Below are 19962 nucleotides of genomic sequence, written 5' to 3' on the forward strand. Positions count from 1 at the left end.
TAGAAACTTAAGCTGTAAGTTAGGTCAAAAGGGCCTTCTTCACATTGTGTTTTATTTTTGAAAGTTCAGCTTAAAGATCAGCTTTCTTGTTTCTCTCCTCTGGGCAAATTCAGGGATATTTAAATGGGACAGTGTCTCTGTGACTTGCTGATAAAGAGCTGAGGACACCTCCTCGTGTCCCTCCCCTGCTCCCATTATCACGTACCTCTCTTAAAAAGCAGTCCTTTATCGGACCTGGCCGTCCTCGTGTTTCTGTGTGGACGGCTGATCTATACAGGGCGTACAAAATATGGTGAATGTTTTATTAATGGCTGCATGATGGAATGAAGAGTTGTGGTAAAACTGCAAGTGAATTACTGAAATGAATGGACTGATGATTGTCATCAACAGCACACTAGTGTTTGACATTTGGACCAATGTTCTGCTGTGTGAATCCAGCTGATGAAGGGCAACATGAGGGGCCGCGGTGCCCTGCTGATTGTTGAGATTTAGCGTGAATTGCACATACAATGAATATTGGCACAGCTATGTAAGAAGTCTGACTTGAGTAGTGTGTCATGTATGTAGTAGCAAATGTTAAAACAGGACCTCTGTACGAGTTGACAGCTACTCACTGTGGATGTCTGTCTCTTTCCCACGCTGCTGACCAGCTGAGGGGGAGGCTGCTCAGCGGGACGGAGCCATGGAGCCACCAGAGGACATGGAGGGCCGTACCTTTGTGGAGGTGATGAGTGAAAAGTACAGCCCAGAGAACTTTCCGTTACGCCGAGGGCCTGGTATGGGGGTGGTGGTGGTGCCCACCACAGGTCCTCAAGGCTCCCCGATGAAAGGTGAGCTGGAGGTGAATACCAATTGGCTTTGTTAAACCAACAGATAGATGGTGGGCATGCCACTTTCATTAGTTACCTCACTAGAGCCTAGGAGGAGATAAAGTGAGCTGTTAGATGGGACTTAAGACCTCGCTCATTTCCATTGTGATGACTTGAAATTCTTGACCCTGGTATTCACAATGTATGCAATACAAACCTCACTTCATCAGTAAACTAGGACCTAGGGTCTTGCAAGTGGCGGGGAAGTCCAGACATTTGAATTCAAACCAATGTTTTGAGGCTGCGTTGCATTCTGGTCTTTTGCGGCATGTCAGTGGTGGAAAGAATTGGACTCATTAGTTTTAATCTCGAGGCCCCTTTAGCCGAACAAAACACCCTTGAAAACCCTCTATTTTCTATGTCAACTTTCCCCTCTGCCTGACTAATCCTTATTAACTCTTCCTCCCATCCTCTCCCACCTCACCTCCAGACCGCCTGAACCTGCCCAGTATGCTGGTGTTGAACAGCTGTGGGATCCGCAGGGCCGGGGACCAGGCTGAGATTGCTGCCTTCTGCGCCCACGTCATTGAGCTGGACCTGTCACATAACAAGCTGCAGAACTGGCATGAGGTGCTGTCTCTCCGGCTTCATTACAGTAGTTTATTTCCATTAAAGGATGATATTTTACTTATTGTCAATAAGTCCTGCGAAAAGACCCAAACCATCAATGGACATATCCTGCTGACAAGTATTGTGTGTGTATCAAAGTATATCTCACTCCTCTGTGACGTAGAGCTCCATTGTTGTCTACAAACTATTAAAATCACACCAACGAGTCACACCATTAACTGAAAACTACAGTGCCCAGATCTTTGTTGACAATAAGTGAAACCTAGAATACTGCCAGCGTTATCCTGCAAGGGCTACCAGGTGAATGTGCCAAACAGAGAAGGAAAACCTGTGCAGGCTGTAAAGAGTCTTCTAGCTTCCTCTTTCAATGTGTGGTTTTGACTCTGTAGCAGACCAATATTAAAGACGCATCATCGTCTCATTTTCAGATCAGTAAAATCGTGTCCAACATCCCCAACCTGGAGTTCCTGAACCTGAGCTCCAACCCCCTGGCAGGGATGACCCTTGAGCCGCGGTGCGCCGAAGCCTTTTCCCGGGTCCGGCGCCTCGTCCTCAACAACACTCAGGTGTCCTGGGACACCGTGGTGCTGCTCACGAGGGAGATGCCTGAGTAAGGAGAATAGCTGATCACTGATTCTCCATTCCTCCACGGGCTTGAGACAGACTGTGCTTTTGAGACTGAAGAGTAGGCACTACACTGTTTCACTGGCTGACACTAAAGTCTGCCTGTGCTTGAATGACACTGGCACTTAATTCAGCACTACAGTGGTTCTGCTGACCTTAAAGGGTCAGTTTACTCAAATTCCACGCTGTGAGCAGCTTCATTGGAACTACTTTCTTCTTTATTTGTTTGCTTGTTTTCTGCAGTATATTGCCTCTAATCTTTACCCTCTGTAAAGGAATCATCCCACCCTGAACACTTTCAGACCAAACATATATAACAGACACATATGTAAGATAAGAGAAGGCTTTATTGATCCCTGGGGGGGAAATGTAGGTACAGATAAATAGAGAAAAAGTAATGAATGAATGAATACCAAGTAAACTAAAGTAATGATAATAATAACATAGATAAAAGAATAGAATAGAAATGAAAATGACACAGCAGCAATTAAAGTCAAAATTACAAGGCAAGCAGTACACATGCATCTCTAAGCGATGGTAGATAGTGGTGTGATATGTATAGTATACTAGACCCAGTATGTAGTGTGATGGAGGGTCACATATGAGATATTATTTTATATGTACAATGTACTGTAATATTGTATTTATATGTAAACATAAATGTATATGATATGAATCAATAATCAATAACTATGTATGTATTAATATAACAATAAATAACCACACCAGCAACAGGGGTGGGGGTTGAGGAAGGGTTATTCAGTTGTTTAGTGAAGAGGATGCACTGTATGTACATTTTAAGTGGAGGACAGCAGGGTTTATAAGTTGTTTTTGTTTTTAGTTGCTGTCTCCCGAAGAAATAGTCCCGCCATTGTCCTCAGACGGGCCACATCAGTCCCTTTCTGTTTTGCACAGCACAACACCCCCCCCCCCTTCACCCTCCGCCCTGTTGTCGTCCTGCAGGCTGGAGGAGTTGTTCCTGTGCCTTAACGAGTACAGCAGTGTGAGTGCCTCCAGTGTGGCCTGCCCCACCTTGCGCCTGCTTCACATCACCGACAACAGCCTCCAGGACTGGGCCGAGGTCCGCAAGTTCGGCTCCATGTTCCCCGGCCTGGACACTCTGGTCATGGCCAACAACAACTTGGCCTCCATTCAGGACAACAAGGATATCCTGCGACGGCTCTTCCCAAACCTACGCAGCATCAACCTGCACAACTCAGGTCAGTGGGTCATTTTGGTGTAAAACATGTTCAACAATTTAAAATGTGTTTTGGTGTCCCACGATGGTGCAATTTCAGGGGGAAACACCAAATTGTTTCTGATTTTCAGTTTACAGGATTTTTCCGAGTCCGACCAGAATGGCAGTATCAGCTTTTGCATGCAATGACTCAATAGCAGCTGATAAAATGAGCACAAGCAGATATGTCACTGTACCCTGAAAGCTTTGTGTTATTTGTAGAGTATTACAATAGATTCTTCTCCACGTCAGCTTTTATCTCAGGGATTGTTTCTATTTCGGGGAGTATCAGTGGCGAATCTATTTTTAGAGTTCTGTTGAGAGTAGATGAGACAAACACAATAACCGAGGGCGTGTTCAAATTGACTTCAGCGCATCACTTCGTCATATCTCCTTGGCCTGAGGCACTGAAAAACATCCTTCTTGCAAGTCATTTTGTCTTCCCTCTCAGCCACCAAGGCTTATTTTTCTGAAAACAAAGACGAATTCTGCTCACAGGCCGGGATGATCTCACAGTCTACTGTACAGTTTCCCTTGTTTCAGGGACTTTTTAGAATGAAGTGCCATTGCCTTGACAAAAGAGATCATAAGGCAGCAAAGATAGCTGATGGAAGAAAGAGTAAGATTTTGACAAACTTAAAGGATCTGTTTTACGGGATTGGAACTCGAATTTGTTGGGGACTATTTTCAGCTGCGGACTAATACACATTTGGTGCTCTCGTGAATATTTCCAGCAACAGGATGGTGTGCATGGGAGTGAATCAAAATAAACCACCAGCCAGGTAGCCAGCTGAGTCAGCTCCGTTGGGAGTTGAGTGTCAGGAGGCTCTGCTGTGTTTCACTATCAAAGGACCAAATGTGAGATAGATCTAGTACATCCAGTATTGCATGTGGCAGCAAAACGTCTAGGTTGTGAGGTGTGGACTTGGGACGATTTAGGCTGGGAAGCAGTGCCCAGGCTAGGTTCTGGACTTTGACTACTGTAAGTATGCTGCCACGTCATGCATCAAGTCCAGCAACAACAAATGTGATTTTGGATGCCTTGGTCACGGAATTCATCACTAGTCATTAGTGGACTGTGCTTTGATCAGATTCGAGTCACCAAATAACCCACCAACTGTCCTCAGATTTCTGTTTCAAATGTTGCAAAATCCTGGTGCGCCAAAGTTTAGGACATCAGGTTTTTCCAAGTAAGCCCACTTCAGACCAATGAAAAAGGAAATCTCAAATGTGAAACGAGCAAAACTATTCTCACTTTATAGTTTGTACATGTACGCCCCCACCACTCATAGTAAGAAGCCGATTAAGAAAATATGTTTTCATTTCAGGGCCTTTGGTTTACACATGTTCAGCCTAAAAGCTGGCATACGTTCTCAATTTTCCCCTTCCAGGATAATGCTGCTCTGCTATTACTTAACATACTGTGCAGTAAAGCGTTAGCGTTTGGCTTGGACAGAGCTAGACAACACGCATCTTCTTCCAGTACTTCCAGTCTACTGTCGCTGTGTCTTTGTCCTAACATGTCTGTTGCGTGTTGCCAGGTCTCAACCGATGGGACGACGTCGAGAAGCTGAACTTCTTCCCCAAGCTGGAGGAGGTGCGGCTGCAGGGCATTCCCTTACTGCAGACCTACACCAACGCAGAGCGACGCAGCCTCATGATAGCACAGTGAGTCCCGTCAATGAATGGACCTCCTTTATAGTAGATGGAAAGTTTGTTTTGTTTTGCATCTAAACCATAGACACAGTGTCACAAATACCTGTTACTCAAAAGCATGGTACGGTATGCATGTGCTTCTCCTTAGGCTCCCTTCAATATCGCTGCTAAATGGCAGCGTTGTGACTGATAGCGAGAGAGAGGACGCAGAGAGGTTCTTCATTCGTTACTACTTAGACTACCCTGAGGAGGAGCTGCCTTACAGGTACGCTGCGCTCACCGTCTAAACTCTGACTACGACAGTATGAGTGTTTGTGTCGTGTGTGTGTGTGTGTGTGTGTGTGCCGTGAAGACTGACAGCGCAACCCGGCTCTTTTCCTCCTCAGATACCATTCCCTGGTAACCAAGTACGGCAAGCTGGAGCCGCTTGCTGAGATTGACCTCCGACCTCGCTGCCGTGCCCAGGTGGAGGTTCACTGTGAGGAAAAAGTGGAGCAGGTGTGTAAAGCATGTAATGAGGTGTCGTTCTGAATAGTTCACAAACGAAGAATAATCTGAGAGGCAGGGCTTCAAGTGATATCATGTAATCGTACTTCCCTTTGTCACTCCTCCATTCATACTTGACCTTGCAGCCCCCTCGAGTGTCTCCTCAGTAACTGTAATGATGGCCTCTGCCTCAGTGCCGTTTTCTTTGTCATTTATGCTAATTGGTACACCTTTAATCTTGGTATCAGCTCGAAGTCACTCAACAAATAAAGCTGTCCGGTTATACTTTCTTGATATGTACATTTGCACACTGGAAAAAACGAAACAGGTATTCAGTTATGGCACGATCAAACAATAGGATTTACATAGATGTGTCATAAGCACCCTATTTCCATGTTCACTTTGCTTGGAGACACGGTGGCGCTTGCTATTTGAAACATTTGAACCCATAATAAAAAAATAGCCAGTTTCCTCTCTTCCGCACAGCCGATGGCTCACAATGATAAGTGCCACCCTGTATGAAACGTTCCACTGTGGAAGACTAATCGATCAAACACGTCATGAGAATCCACATGGTGTTATTAATTCATCTTAAACGATTAACACGGAAACAAAGCATCGGTGTGAAGGTCACTGTCTGTAGAATATTTATTTGATTCAAATGTACAGAATATCGTGTCCTTTACTAGTCAACCTGTATAGAATATCATTACTTTACCAGTGGCTCTGTAATGTCACTCGTAGAGACGTACCCTCAGAGAGTTATCGCCCGACTCTGCCGTTTTAGCGTCTTTCAGCGTATTGTTTTGAGTATATGCGTGTTCAATATCAAAACTGAAGTACAGGTAAGTGTACGTGGGTATGTGCGTCACAGTGATAGTGATTGTGCCCTTGATATTGCTCATTATGTCCCGCAAATCAGAGAGTTGTAATGATTGTAATCCCCGGAGAGACAGTAATCCAGATAGAGAGAGATTTAACGAGAAGAACAGAACAGAGCAGAAATGGAGGCACCCCACGTCTCTACCGTCCACCCCTCTGCACGAGGTAGATGAGTTGTAAAGTTTGATTGCCACGGGAAAAAAGGATTTTTTTTTTGTGGCGTTCTGCGGTGCATCGTGGTGGTAGCAGTCTGCTGCTGAAGGTGCTCCTGTACATGGCCGGCAACACATAGTGAAGGTCGGGAGGGTGGGAGTCAATGTCCATGATGCATCCTCCTCTCTGACACCGCCACCGAAGAATCCAGCTCCACCCCCAGGACGGAGCCAGCCTTCCTGATGAGCTCGTTGATTCTGTTGTCCTGCAAATGACCAAAAGATCAATTAATGCAGGCTTGAATATACATCTGGACTAAAACAGCTCTTGTATCTTGTAGAAGCTAACATTTTGAGCGGCTAGTAGTTGCTAACGTGAGCATTAGTTGGAAAAAAATCCTAGAACATTAGGTAAATAGTTTCAAGTAGGGCCCAGCTGATACCGTATTTTTGGGGAGTAAAAAAACTCTGATATTAATATATCGGCTGATATTCTTTATATATACAGAAGATACGCATAATTATAGATTTGAGCTGGAACCAAACTAGTTTGCATTGCATGTTGTATTCTATATTCTATTCTAAATAGCTTAATATCTTTATATTTGTATATATAAAGCAAAACGTCTAATGTACCCGCTACTAAAATTCTCTGAGATTCATGCTTCAGCTTCATTATGAACCATTATTTCAATGGATTGAAATGAATCAGAAACTCTTTATCTTTATCAAAACATTTCATCTTCGGCAAAATGGCTCTGTCAATTTATAACGGTCACAAACATTAACTCACGGCTCGCTGCTTCTTCCACTCAGCTAGCTAGCTAATGTAGCGAACAAGTACGCAGGACAGTTTGAGGCACTGAGTGACTAATACCTACAAGTCATATGACCAAGGTATGTCCCTTTTGGCTTTGATGCAGACTGAAATATGGTCGTTTACTGGCACAGGGTCGGCGTGGCATGTGATGGTGGGGCCCAGTGTAATATCTTTTCATGGGGCCCACAATCCCTGGAGCGCCCCTGAGCACAGCTATCAGCCGTCTTAAAGCCACTATGTGCCGAATTTAAAACTTTTGTACTTATTTTGAGTGTCAGTTTAATGCCTAAAATGCAGAAACTGTTTGTCTTTGTGTCAGCTGAACATCCGTTTGGACCAGACAGTGGCTGAGCTGAAGAAGCAGCTGACAACAGTGGTCCAGCTGTCCACCAACAGCATGAGGCTCTACTACATCAACAAGTGCAGCGCCTTCGGCCCGGAGGAAATGAGGTACAACACCCGGGCCCTCCACTCCTACAGCATCCAAGACGGCGATGAAATACTGGTGGTGCCCAAGACCAAGTGAACAGCTGGTGTCCAACTGGCTGATTAGAGTGACTCATTGGTGGATTGATTAATTGGATTATTTGTTGATTGGTTAAAGACATCACAAAATAACTGGGAAATGCATATGGAACAGCATCAGCGGCCTACTTGGAATGGAGAGAGTAAAACAAGAAAAATGACATGAACACCGCCATGAAGACTGCATGGTGGACTACAGTGGGCTGCTGGGAGGCTCTGGCTAGAAATGCAGCCAGCCTAGAGGGAATTTTGTCTTTATTTATTTCAGCTTTCTTTGAGGGGCATCCACTGGAGTTAGTGGACAAATCTGTCACACTGGAGAACAGGTCAAGAGAGCAACTCGCAGTCAGCTAGCAGCTTAAGCAGAGGAGAGGGCACTGCTGAATCAGCAAAGCAGCTCTATCTCTTAGTACACGGCATGTAATAGCACCTGCATAGGCAAGCATCCAACACCACCGGCTTGACCACTTGTCGCAAACGTCACGCTGATTAGTAGTGAGGCAGTGCTGCCGAGTGGAGAGGACCTGCTGCGTTCATCTGCACTTTTAAAGTGGGCACAATATCAGGAAGAGCAGCAGCAACATCCTTTCTTCAACACTGTTAAATGCAGGGGTTGGTGATGAAACTAGCATTTTTTGGGGTCCATTTTGTTGTTCAGTGGTGTTTCTTTTCTTTTTCCGTGTTTCCCTGGATAATTGATAATTGTCCAAGTTAGAAGATGCTACGCCACATTCAGATCGTTTGACAGAATACCAATAACAAAAAGCAAAGGATGCTTTTTAGAGCCGTAATGACACCAGTGTGAAATATATCATAGAAAATTAGATTTTAAATTCTAAAAGATCCCTCCAGATATTTTAAGACATATAAAAATACTCTCCTTTGAATAATAATGTGTCTGATGTGGGTTTTTCAAACGTACAGATGCATTTCCTGCTTCTCCCGCATTGAGAAATCAAAAGTCCAACTGCTGCACACAAGATCTTCGTACTTCACTGAAAAGTCCATTCTCAGTGTGTGTGCCCTGCAAGCTTTACATTTCCACGTCACACTTTTTTAAGTTGCGTACTGCATCAGGATTGGCTTCCACACTAGTTGTCATGACGCTTGTACAGACACACGCTGAACTGAGATTTAAGGTGACCACAGAGAAACTTTCCTCCTTCAGCAGATGAATGTGAAAACGGTGTCAAACTCTGCACAGTGAAGGTCAAAAATTCAAGTGAAGTAACAACAAGCAGAACACTTTTTTGGCAGGATGGGAACTGGCTCGTACAAAAAGGAAAATTACACCACTTTATGATAAAATGGCTTCAGGAGTGCAGCAGTCCTAAATTGAGGATATCTAACAGTGTAAAGACTTTTTGAGGGTTGATGTTTCCTTTATCCTGTTATGCATTTTCTCCATGTGTTTTGTGGACTTGGAGAAGGCTTACGACTGTGTCCCCCAGGGAGTTTTTGCGGGAGTACGGGGTACCGGGGCCGTTGCTACCAGCCATCCGGCCCCTGTATAACCAGAGTGAAAGCTGTGTCAGTATTCTCAGCAGGAAGTCACACACATTTTCAGTGGGTGTTGGCCTTCGTGAGGGTTATCCCTTTTCATCGATTCTGTTTGTGGATAGTATCTCGAGGTACAGCCATCTGCCCTTTGCAGATGATGTGGTTTTGTTGGCAGGAGTGGTCGGGGTGAGAGTCAGGACCTCCAAGTCTGAGGCCATGGTTCTCTACCAGAAAACAGTGGATTGCTCCCCTCGCGTTGAGAGTGAACGGCTGCCCCAATCGAAGGAGTTCTGGTATCTCGGGGTCTTGTTCACGAGTGAGGGTAAAATAGAGTGTGAGATTGACAGGCGGATTGGTGCGACGGCAGCAGTAATGCGGGCATTGTTCCAGACCGCTGTGGTGATGAGGGAGCTGAGCCGCAAGACAAAGCCTTCAAGTTACCAGTCAATCTCCATTCCAACCCTCACCTATGGTCATGAGCTTTGGGTAGTGACTGAAAGAATGAGATTGCGGACACAAGAGGCCGATATGAGTTTCTTCTGTAGTGGCTGGGCTCACCTGTAGAGATAGGGTGAGGAGCTCAGAAATCCGGAGGGTGCTCAGAGTAGAGCCGCTGCTCCTTTGTTTCGAAAGGACCCACTTGAGGTGGTTTGGGCATCTGATCAGGATCCTCATGGGCGCCTTCGTTTCAAGGTTTTCTAGGCATGTCCAACTGGTACAAGACCCCGGGGTAGACCCAGAACACGCTGGAGGGATAATATGTCATCTGGCTTCGGAACACCTCGGGATCTCCCAGTTGGAGCTGTAAAACGTTGCAGGGGAGGACATCTGGACTACTTTCCAGATGTCCTCCAGACTACTTTCCTGAATAAGTGGCAGAAAATGGAAGGATGGATGGATGTTTTATCGCTGTGTTTCTCATCACAAAACACATACTGTATGCACACATGCCCACACAGGCCACCACAAAGCAGCTGTGTCATGTTATGTGCTGCCCCCTACAGGCTCCATTGTGTCTTTGATAAAAATGTGCTCTGCCACTATAGTAACCTCACTAGATAAGGTTTTTGTGTGACACACAAACACACACACCAGGATACCCCAAAGACAATCTGTCAGTGCACATTCGGCATAGGAGCAGTATGAAGGCACAACTTATCTATTTAAAACATCCTGTAAGTGCAGGTTTTATTATATTCATCCATCCATCCATTAGTTATACGCACTTATCCTGATCATTTTAATTCATTTGTGCACATTCTAGGGAGCAAGATAAGGATTGAGGGTTTGTCATTGACTTGTGTGTTCATGGTCATTTTAAAGGCATATGGTAGCAATGTGGTTCTGTCACATTCCCTGATTTTGCTGTTATCGATTTCAGATTATTTTTTATGCTTTTAAGAGGTTAGTATTCCGTTTTTTCAATGGTCCATACTTGTTTTATGGACCTTTAAATGCTTCATCAATGTAAGATCTTTACCATTTATTTATGATTTTCCAAGAATACAATTAGTAATTTTCCTTGAACAGACACTGATCTCCGTTTAGTGCAAGTGTATGCACCTTTAAACTGCCCGTTATTCAGTGTACTATTCCTTTATGCTTACGTCAGTGTTTCATCAGTATTCACTTTATCCTGCACACTTCCACCAAAGATAGCTCATTAGGGTGTTATTATTATAATGTGGAATATATACAGTATATATTGATTTTATCATACAGCCTCCACCATGTATAAGAGGAGCATTGATGTTTGATGTTTGGTGCTATTGATTTTTCCTATAGCAAGCAACTTAGCAGAGTAGGGGATTCCTGGCAGTGACCAGTGTTATGGCTATGGCTTATTTGTCAAGCCACAAAATTATATATACACATGTAGTGGGCTGTTTGGAAACAAATATGTGTTTGGGCTGTACTCTTCGTCTACTGAAAACTCAGCTCAGTGTGTTGGCCTCTTTTTAACAACCCTCCAAAAGTATCAACATCTCACGTATGTAAATGCCACAGTGCTTACTATTGTAATTTGACAGTTGGTTATTTTAAAACACAACTGCTATACTTGAACATTAGAAGGTGGGACATAATAATACTAAGGAGTCAGTATGAAGGTGTAGCAATGACACACAGCAGGTTAGATGAAAAGAGTTACAAGACTGGGACCTGTTTCCCCCATTTTATCACAGTAGTGCTGATTAAATGTTAGTGTAGCATGAACCACAGCCATAGCAACCAGCACGGAGAGAGGCAGCAGTGCAGTGCTGGCCCCAACTTAAGTATTGAGTCAAGTATGAGATTTGTTTGAAGTGAGAACATGTGGTATGTAATTATTTGCAGGGTGGGTGATTTTTTTTGGTAAGCATGTTATTTATTGACTTTATGTGTTTGCAAGGAAAGTGGTCACTATGCCTGCTTAGATTTATGGAACAATGAACTTGATGGAACTTTTGTTTTACATTAAGCCCAAGAAAGATATTTGAAGTCTTGATGTAAATTTATTGTTTGAGTTTTTTTTCTAGAATAGTATGTTTTCATGTTATTTATTGTGTCTGTTACTTAATGTCCAACCTGCTACAAGCCGAATATATTGCCTAAGGCATTTTACAGCCCTTAAAGCGCCTGAAAACTTGATTTTAGATTTTAAGTATTTCTCCGTAACATTAAAGATTAATGACTAATAAAGCAACAATCAAAGTTAAAGTTAGGAAAAAAACACCCTTAGTAAGTATTTATTAAGCGTTTAACAAAAACTCATTAAGTGTGTGTGTGTGTGTGGTTTGACCAGATTTGATTGACTGTGGCCTGGCAAAATAAACAAACAACCCCAAATGTCATCACATTTTGATTCAAATTCTGATTGGTACATTTTGTGACATCACCTTTTTCCAACTGAGACCCGCCCATTCAAACCAAATTTAGAAGAAGTCAGACAAAACTAAAAAATACAGAGACTTCTCATGTGAAATAACCAAAAACCCCACCGCTCATTGTAACAAGCTGATTGAGAAAACAGATTCTCAGGACCTTTTAAAGGAAAATTCCACCTTATCACCTTTTAACACCTATTGGCAATGCACTGTGTAGGTTTTATTTGGTCGTTCTGTTGTGTTCACTCTGACCGACTAGACTATCAACAGTAAACATCAGGTTTTAGTATCAGTCCCACAGATGCATACTATGAAGCCTTCTAGAGCCACCTTTTATTTGTCATTCAACAATTTTACAGGGAGTCACCATCATATTGGCAGAGATAATAATTCCACCAGCAGTAGCCTCAATAGACCAGAATGCATAGCAACCACCAGACATGTTATGATTGTAGTTTGAGTAAGAAGTGACTCGCTTTACTGCCTCCATCACTGTCACTCTCATTGCTTCCACCACTTTCATACATAATCCAGAGATAAATATGACATTTAAAGCAATACTGTACCGAGACATTTTGTGAAATAGGCTTATATACTTTCTTGCAGAGAATTAGATGAGAAGATAAATACTACTCGCTTGTCTTTATACTAAATATAAAGCTAGGGGACAGTTAGCTTAGCTTAGCTTAGCATGAAGACTGGAAACAGTGGGAAATAGCTAGCCTGGCTCTGTCCAAAGGTAACAAAATCTTCCTACCAGCATCTCTAAAGCTGACTAATGAACATGTTATATCTTGTGTGTTTAATCCTCACAAAAACTGCAGTGTAAATATGACAGGTTGCAGTTTAACAGGGGTTTATGTGCTGGACTATTTCTTGGCCGGGCGCACTTCCTGGAGTCTGTCAGACTGAGTCAGACTAGTTGTTTCCCCATTTCAAGTTTTTGTGCTAAGCTAACTGGCTGCTGGCTGTAGCCCCCGGGCGTTGGGGTGTCAAAAGGCATTTTTTAAATCTAGGAAATCATTAATTTAATTAGTCAAACCACCTCCTGAAGAGTAACTGAGGGTGGATTTTTCCTTTAAATTCAAGTATAACCCATTACCTCCCGCTCTACTCCTCCAGCGCAGTCTGTTCATATTGAAAGAAGCAACCGAGCAAACGAGAAGCTGAATATTGAGTTGAAATACTGCACAACCTGATACTGATATGAGGCCTGTTTAAAAAAAATGAAACGCTCTTCTCTTCGATTAGGGCTTGCCTGCTGAAATTGAGATCGTTTATACATTGAAAAGCTCCATATTTCCTTTGCTTAGTTAAATACTCAACACATAATGCAAGACATCTGGCAGCTTCAGTACAGCACATCCTGTTTGAATGGAAACCTGTGAAACTAAATAGATACTTGCTACTCTGGTTATATCAGTAAATACACTGCTTGAGTCATCATCTGCCTCTAAAAGTAGTGCACCAGATCTCAGAAGGCTGTATTTGTCTTTAATTATAGTGTTATAGATTTTGGTTGGACTGAATGTGCAGGTTTCATCCCCTCTCAGACTTATACACCAGTATTTAAGCTAATCATTTCATTCGCCTATATGTAACACGGGACTGTTCATAATCTGTGGCAAGCGTAATCATTTTTTTTAGGAACCTATATGAAGTATTAAATGGAACAGAATGAGTCATCTTTCTTGTATTAGTATATGTAGAGAAAGATGCGTCACTGAATGGTAATAAATGTAAGTCTCCCTCCTCAATATGTGACACTTTGTTTCATTCACAGCAGCAGCTTTGGAACCGTGTCAGGCGTCCGGATGTGTTTCATGGTACAGATGGTTATACTGCAGTATGATTTTATGACTCATTCACTTTGATGCAGATGCTCGCACACTCCAGCATGAATGACTACTTGAGTGCTGGAACTTGGAATGCTTAAAAGAAACAATCTTTAACATGATGTATTCGGAGATCTCCTTCAACATTTGCCTCAACCAACCGTGAATACAGCAAAAACATATTCTTATAACGAACGTGAGTATGGTAGGAGAATTAGGTGTCATGTTGAACACAGTAACATCACTGCATCTAAGCATATAATGAAGCATATATGAAGTTAATATGACAAAAATATATAAAATGTTTAATTTATTTATTTAGCAGCATTTTTCTTTCATAGTTCTTAAATGATTCGACATTCAGATCATCAACAAAAATGGTAAGCTTTATTAATGTCTTCTAAAAATGGGTTTGTGCATAAGATTTCAGCAGCAATATAGCCTATGTAAAACAAATGTAACCTTACTGCACTGCGATGGCAACAAATAACAAGTATCTCTGAGCTAGGCGGTTCTTATTCCATATTAACTCTTTATTTTTATTTTCTTACTTTACTTACTTAAATCCATTAGTATTAATATTGTTCCTACTGTATAAAAAAATACTTTTCCAGGGGTCATAAACCACAAAACAGGAAAATGATCACAATATCATCTGCATTTTTACACAGCAGATATCAATATCATAGTATTTGGTGACAGTTCCAGTTGCATTCCTAATCAGAACAAATCTTATGGCTAAACAATACTGTACATACTTTTGAGGTGACTGAAGTTATTTTGTGGGCAATGTTTTTTCTAACAGTTTCTCATTTAAAGCATTTATACCTATGGGTGGAGTAAGCCTTATATTTAGTAGTAATTACCACTGGAACGCTTACCTGCACTGTATTCCTGGTGATACTTACTGAAGTTCCAGTGTTTCCCATATGCCTGAACGTAGCATTTTTTCAATGAAGGCAAGCTCTGATGTTTACGCTCATCGCCATGGCGACGGTGTAGGAGGCGGTTTGCTGCCCAGGCTGGTGACGCTAACAGAGAGGCGTGAACCAATCAGAAACTAGCTCTGTGACCGGACTGACGTCACCGTTAAAGCGAAAAGGACCGTTACTTGGTTGCTGAACTCTACAACTGCAAGGGGACAGAAGATATGGCTGAATACCAGCATAGCCTTGACTAAAACCCGTGGCGGTGTAGTCTTCTATCCAACATTGTCGGGCATCCATCTCAGTAACTGAAGCAGTGGTCTAAAAAGCAGCACAAACCAGCCAGAAAGATACTTTTGGGGGGGCGTTTCGCTGCCCGTTTGGATCGGGATGATCTCCAACTGTGAGGTGAGTGAATGCAGTTCACTAACGTTACCTTCCACCACCATAACCCTGCTAGGTACTGTTGTCTCCTATGAAACAGAAGCACAAGCCAAACTCCTGTCAAACTCTCGTCTCGCTTGTCGGACATTAACACAGACCTTACCGCTCACCGTGTAACACATTTTAGAAGTCACAATGAGACACTACAACATTCGCCGTGAGACATGACTGCGAAACAGGTCTCTCTGCGTAATTTGAAGTTGGGAGACAGGTGCGGAAACTGCCCTACCGTGTGTTCTGGGGAAAGAATAACAGCTTAACCAACTCTAAAAGTTCAGGTTTTGTCGATGTAAGTCTTGCTTATTCTGTCAGATGCCTACGAGTGGAGTGGTGTCCTAGCACGTTTAAAGATCCTAGCTATGTTATTACCCGTGAAATGTGTACGGTTTGCCGTATCAGCAGCGCCACAACTCACTCACTCACTCAGCGGACACGCCACAGATCACCGCGGTGGTCTCTGAACACACTGGCGTAACGCTAACACCGTTGCCGCCTTGGCTACACTGATACCGTATTGTTGAGTTAGCTAGCGAGATAGCTAACATGCTAGTTAACTAACCGGTGCGGGACGTTCACCGAGGTTACACAGACGAAATAACGTTAACCACCCAGTTTAGTTAATAGGCGTTGTATTAACTTTGGGACGGTACGTTTACGCTGTTTCAATCCCCTCTCCGCCCCCTTCACGGCCAGTGCTCTGTCAAAGCTGCCCCGCTCCCATTACCGAGCAACGCTGTTGGGGTCTGAGTGGTTATCGAATCACGCGTGGAATTCTAACGTTATCGCCATACTGCATGATTTATCTTACAAATACGTTGATATTTGCCTCAAACCAGTCTGTTCACAGCCGTGTACAAGCGGCCGCACTGCAGTGCTTCAAGTATGGCTTCTGTGCCAGTGTCGTCCCATCTCCCAGTGTCATGTAATGCTACACCCCTCACAGAGACCGTCCACCACCTCCACCACACTACTACGTCTGTCTTTTTCCACTGTCTTGCACACACAAGTCAACTGTTTTCCTGTGCTAGGGAACACTAGATCTTATTTGGTAGTTTACTGGTGGTGTGTGATCTGCATACACCAGTAGACACTGTACCATATGGCCAGAATAAGGGAGACAAGGTAGAGTATGACTTTAACTTGGAAGAAATTGAAATTACACGTTGAAGATAAGTCGTATTATGCTGTAACACAGTTAGTGTCGTCAGCATTAAAACTGATGACAAATTAAATTTTGATATATGAAATTTCAGAGCAACTGACAGCCGACAAATGAGTCTGTATGACAGTCTCGGGGTGTATACAGTATCTATGCCTTTTGCTATGCAGTGGCACTATTACTGGAGGAGCTCAGAGACGCCTGCGGATGAATCATGATCCAGTGAAACTTGCCCCTCACCTCCGATTTTAATTTCTGTGAAAGCAGCCAATCTGCTGGCTTAAGCAGTGTGGTGGACTTGATGCGTACCCAGCTTGGCTCATGAACAGCCTTAATGCTAGTCCTTTAAGAGCAAATCGGAATGCAGCCGAGTGTTGAGTGACCTGCAGAGGTCATAGGCGCCTGCTATATTTACCGGCTCTGTAACTTGATCTGTGTGCATTCTGGATCGCTGTGCTCATACTGTCCTCTCATATTCTGGGGCCACAGCCTCCCAAGTAGCACCCCATTGCTTTCTGTCTATTGGCCTGGCCGCTCAGAACAACAAGGGTGAGCCTCTTACACACCGATTTAACCGCCACTGTTACTCCCTTTTCTTCTTTTAGGCACCTGCTTGTCAGTTGAATGCCTACGGCGTGGGCCGTTCGCTCAGCTGTAGGGCACGACTTCCCCAGGAGACAATGGTAGAGGACAGGGATAAAGTTTCAGAAAGTTCTGGATTTTTCTTTCATGAGTTGGAGTACTGAGAACAACTCTCCGGGGTAGGGCACATCACCAGTTGATATGTGTGAAGTTTGCATTGGGTAGTGAAAATATGTGTAACATCTGGTTGTGATGGCAAAATACGAGCTTTGAAACAAGTGCTGGGAGAGCCACATAATGAAGCTGTACGAGACGGGGTCAACCTACCAACTTTCTTTTTGTTATTGAGCAACTTTTCCGGATTTGATGATAAGAGCTGGAGGATGCATTATCAATCTTTAATGGTGGGACGTGAAATCTGGAGAATGTGTTGACCGGTGGCCTGTGTGCTCACTTCATGCCGAGCATGCCTGCCATAAAGTGAAACAGTTTGCTGAGAGAGACGGCTCAAAACACATCAAGGAGACGTTGACTTCTGCCATCTTTGTCAGTTTACAGGCCTATAGGCAATAGGATATTTCTCATGTGCTGCATTTGCTATCCTCTGTCTAACTAGAGGATAATTTGATAACAGTGTTTGACAGCATGCGATCTACTGATACTGTATGTGTTTGCCTGTTTCAGATTACACGTCTCACACTAAATATAATTCCCTGTAAAAAGTTTTTAATGTTGCTGTTTTTGTCCTGTGTGTTGAACGTTGGATGCCGTGTAACATGTCTGTGTGTTTCCACAGGAGTGATCAGTGTCACAAAGCCTCTCTGTGTGTGTGTGTGTACACTGTGGGGTAGCAACAGTAGAATGAGCTGCCCCAGAGCCATTGCAGTGTGCGGGGACTGACACACACCGCTACAAATACGGCAGGTAACTATGTCACACACGCATGCTTTTACACACACACACACACACACACACACACACACACACACACACAAGCTGTTCCAGTTGTGACGTCTTAAGTATCCTCAAGTACATGTAGTTCATAGTGCATTCCTGTTGTTGCTTGTGAGGGCAGAGTTGTACATCACTGATCGCTTGGTTCAGACGTATCACAGCAGAATTGACTAGTGCCTTTATGAAAGTTCGAAAAATAAGTTATGTGCAATGTTTTTATTGGCTTACCCACTGACTCACAGAAATGACTAAACTGGCTGCACGTCAGTTCCTTCTCAGTTTACAGCATTACTGCCGTGCAGACATTTAGACTGTGGCACTAATGCTAACTGCTAAAAGGTTTTGATGATGCCAATATCATTGAAAAAAAAAAAACAATATTCAACTGTTTTGTATGCATGCACACATTATCAACACATATCCACTGCATTTGACACCAAAACTGCCATGCAGTGCATCTGTTTTATAATACAGCGATGTTAACAGATTCAGATTTTGAATGGAGACCAGTAGGATTTAAAAAAACAATCAAGGGAAAGCCAGAGAAAACAAATAGGTTTCAAGGTTCTTTTTCAAGATGTGACGATGTGCACTGATTTGGCTTCTCTGAGACTATGGGAGGCCGTGTGAGATTTGACAAGCAACAACGGCGATAGCACGATTTAGTTTTCAGCTTTGACCTTGGAACAACGAGAAGTCCCTGCTCTGATGATCTGAGGCTCCTCCTAGAGGTCAGAGGGCACAACAGTTCCTTTAAATACAGATCATGTAATGCCTTGTATGCCAAAATGACAGGGAGCCAATGGAGAAAAGCTAAAACTGGTGTAACGTGTGATCTATGTTTAGTTTTTGTTAAAAGCCTCACTGCAGAGTTCTGGACCTGCTGGAGTTGAGATAGAGAAGATTTTCCTGAGGCAGCTGAACAAAGCACAGATAGACCAGTAAATCAGCCAGGCCCATATATCAGCCGATATCAAGGTTCAACGTTCATTTATTGTCATTTTACAACACAGGGAGGCACAATGAAATGAAAGCTGTGCATAACATATATATATATATATACACAAATATTTAAAACTTATTTACAGTTACTCATTTACATATATACATCCAGTATGTACACTGTGCGCAATGCCAGTGTAAAGTTCCTTGTCATTTATTTATGAGGGAGTGCAGAGGATGAGTTGAGGAGTCTCGCACCAGGAGGAAAAAAGCTGCTCTGTAGTCTGGCAGTACAGCAGCGGTTACTTCTGACTGTATCGTACTGGGATGGGTATTGTCTTTTATTGTCCCTTGGGCTCTTTTAATCACCTGCTGCAGAGCCCTCCCGTCCTGGGCACATCCCATGCCAGTCTGCCTTCTTAAGTTTCCTCGAGAAATACATATATAAATAAATATCAGCTTATTGCAGATATATTAGTATTGGTGTATACGTCGGCTGATAGTTAACAACAAATTGCAGTACAGAAATTCCAAACTAGGTCTCACCATTGCGTATGTTTATATTACATTTGTCCACCAGAAAACACTGACAAAGTTATTCTTTTACTGTGAAATGTTCTGCTTAGTATGTATGTTGGTCACAATTATTAAGGGATCTCATTGACTCCCAAATATCAATATCAGTATCGGCCTCAAAAATCCAGGTAGTATCTGTGCCAATAAAAAGAATTTCAGTTTTGTCACAGTTAAGCTGCAGAAATGTTTGAGACATCCATTCTTTTATTGCACAAGTCAGTTTTGAGTCGGGTGTCTAGCTTCATATAATTATTGTGATAATAGAGGGACAATAAGAACAATGATAAGATCATGTACACAGAGACCAGGATCGGACCCAAAAAGACATCATCATTGACATTCAGGTGAGCTATAGTGCT

General features: G+C 43.0%; 1 protein-coding gene across 1 annotated transcript; it reads left to right on the forward strand.

Annotated features, from left to right (window-relative positions):
- Positions 1-658: 658 nt before the first annotated feature.
- tbcela (tubulin folding cofactor E-like a) lies at positions 659-7822 on the forward strand. Its single transcript, XM_070906258.1, has 8 exons — positions 659-830; positions 1300-1439; positions 1868-2049; positions 3027-3283; positions 4842-4968; positions 5105-5221; positions 5343-5454; positions 7616-7822. Exons 1-8 carry the CDS (start codon positions 683-685, stop codon positions 7820-7822), a joined length of 1290 nt encoding a protein of 429 aa, XP_070762359.1. The 5' UTR covers positions 659-682.
- The last annotated feature ends 12140 nt before the right edge of the window (positions 7823-19962 follow it).

This window comes from Enoplosus armatus, chromosome 5 (genome assembly GCF_043641665.1).
Source record: "Enoplosus armatus isolate fEnoArm2 chromosome 5, fEnoArm2.hap1, whole genome shotgun sequence".
Taxonomy (NCBI): Eukaryota; Metazoa; Chordata; class Actinopteri; order Centrarchiformes; family Enoplosidae; genus Enoplosus; species Enoplosus armatus.

What these genes read in the sequence shown, in the direction of transcription:
- tbcela (XM_070906258.1), top strand. Translation starts at nt 683, where the DNA reads ATGGAGCCACCAGAGGACATGGAGGGCCGTACCTTTGTGGAGGTGATG. An exon ending in CTCACGAGGGAGATGCCTGA is followed by an intron (nt 2,050 to 3,026) that starts GTAAGGAGAATA and finishes GTCGTCCTGCAG; the next exon opens with GCTGGAGGAGTTGTTCCTGT. An exon ending in GTGAGGAAAAAGTGGAGCAG is followed by an intron (nt 5,455 to 7,615) that starts GTGTGTAAAGCA and finishes TCTTTGTGTCAG; the next exon opens with CTGAACATCCGTTTGGACCA.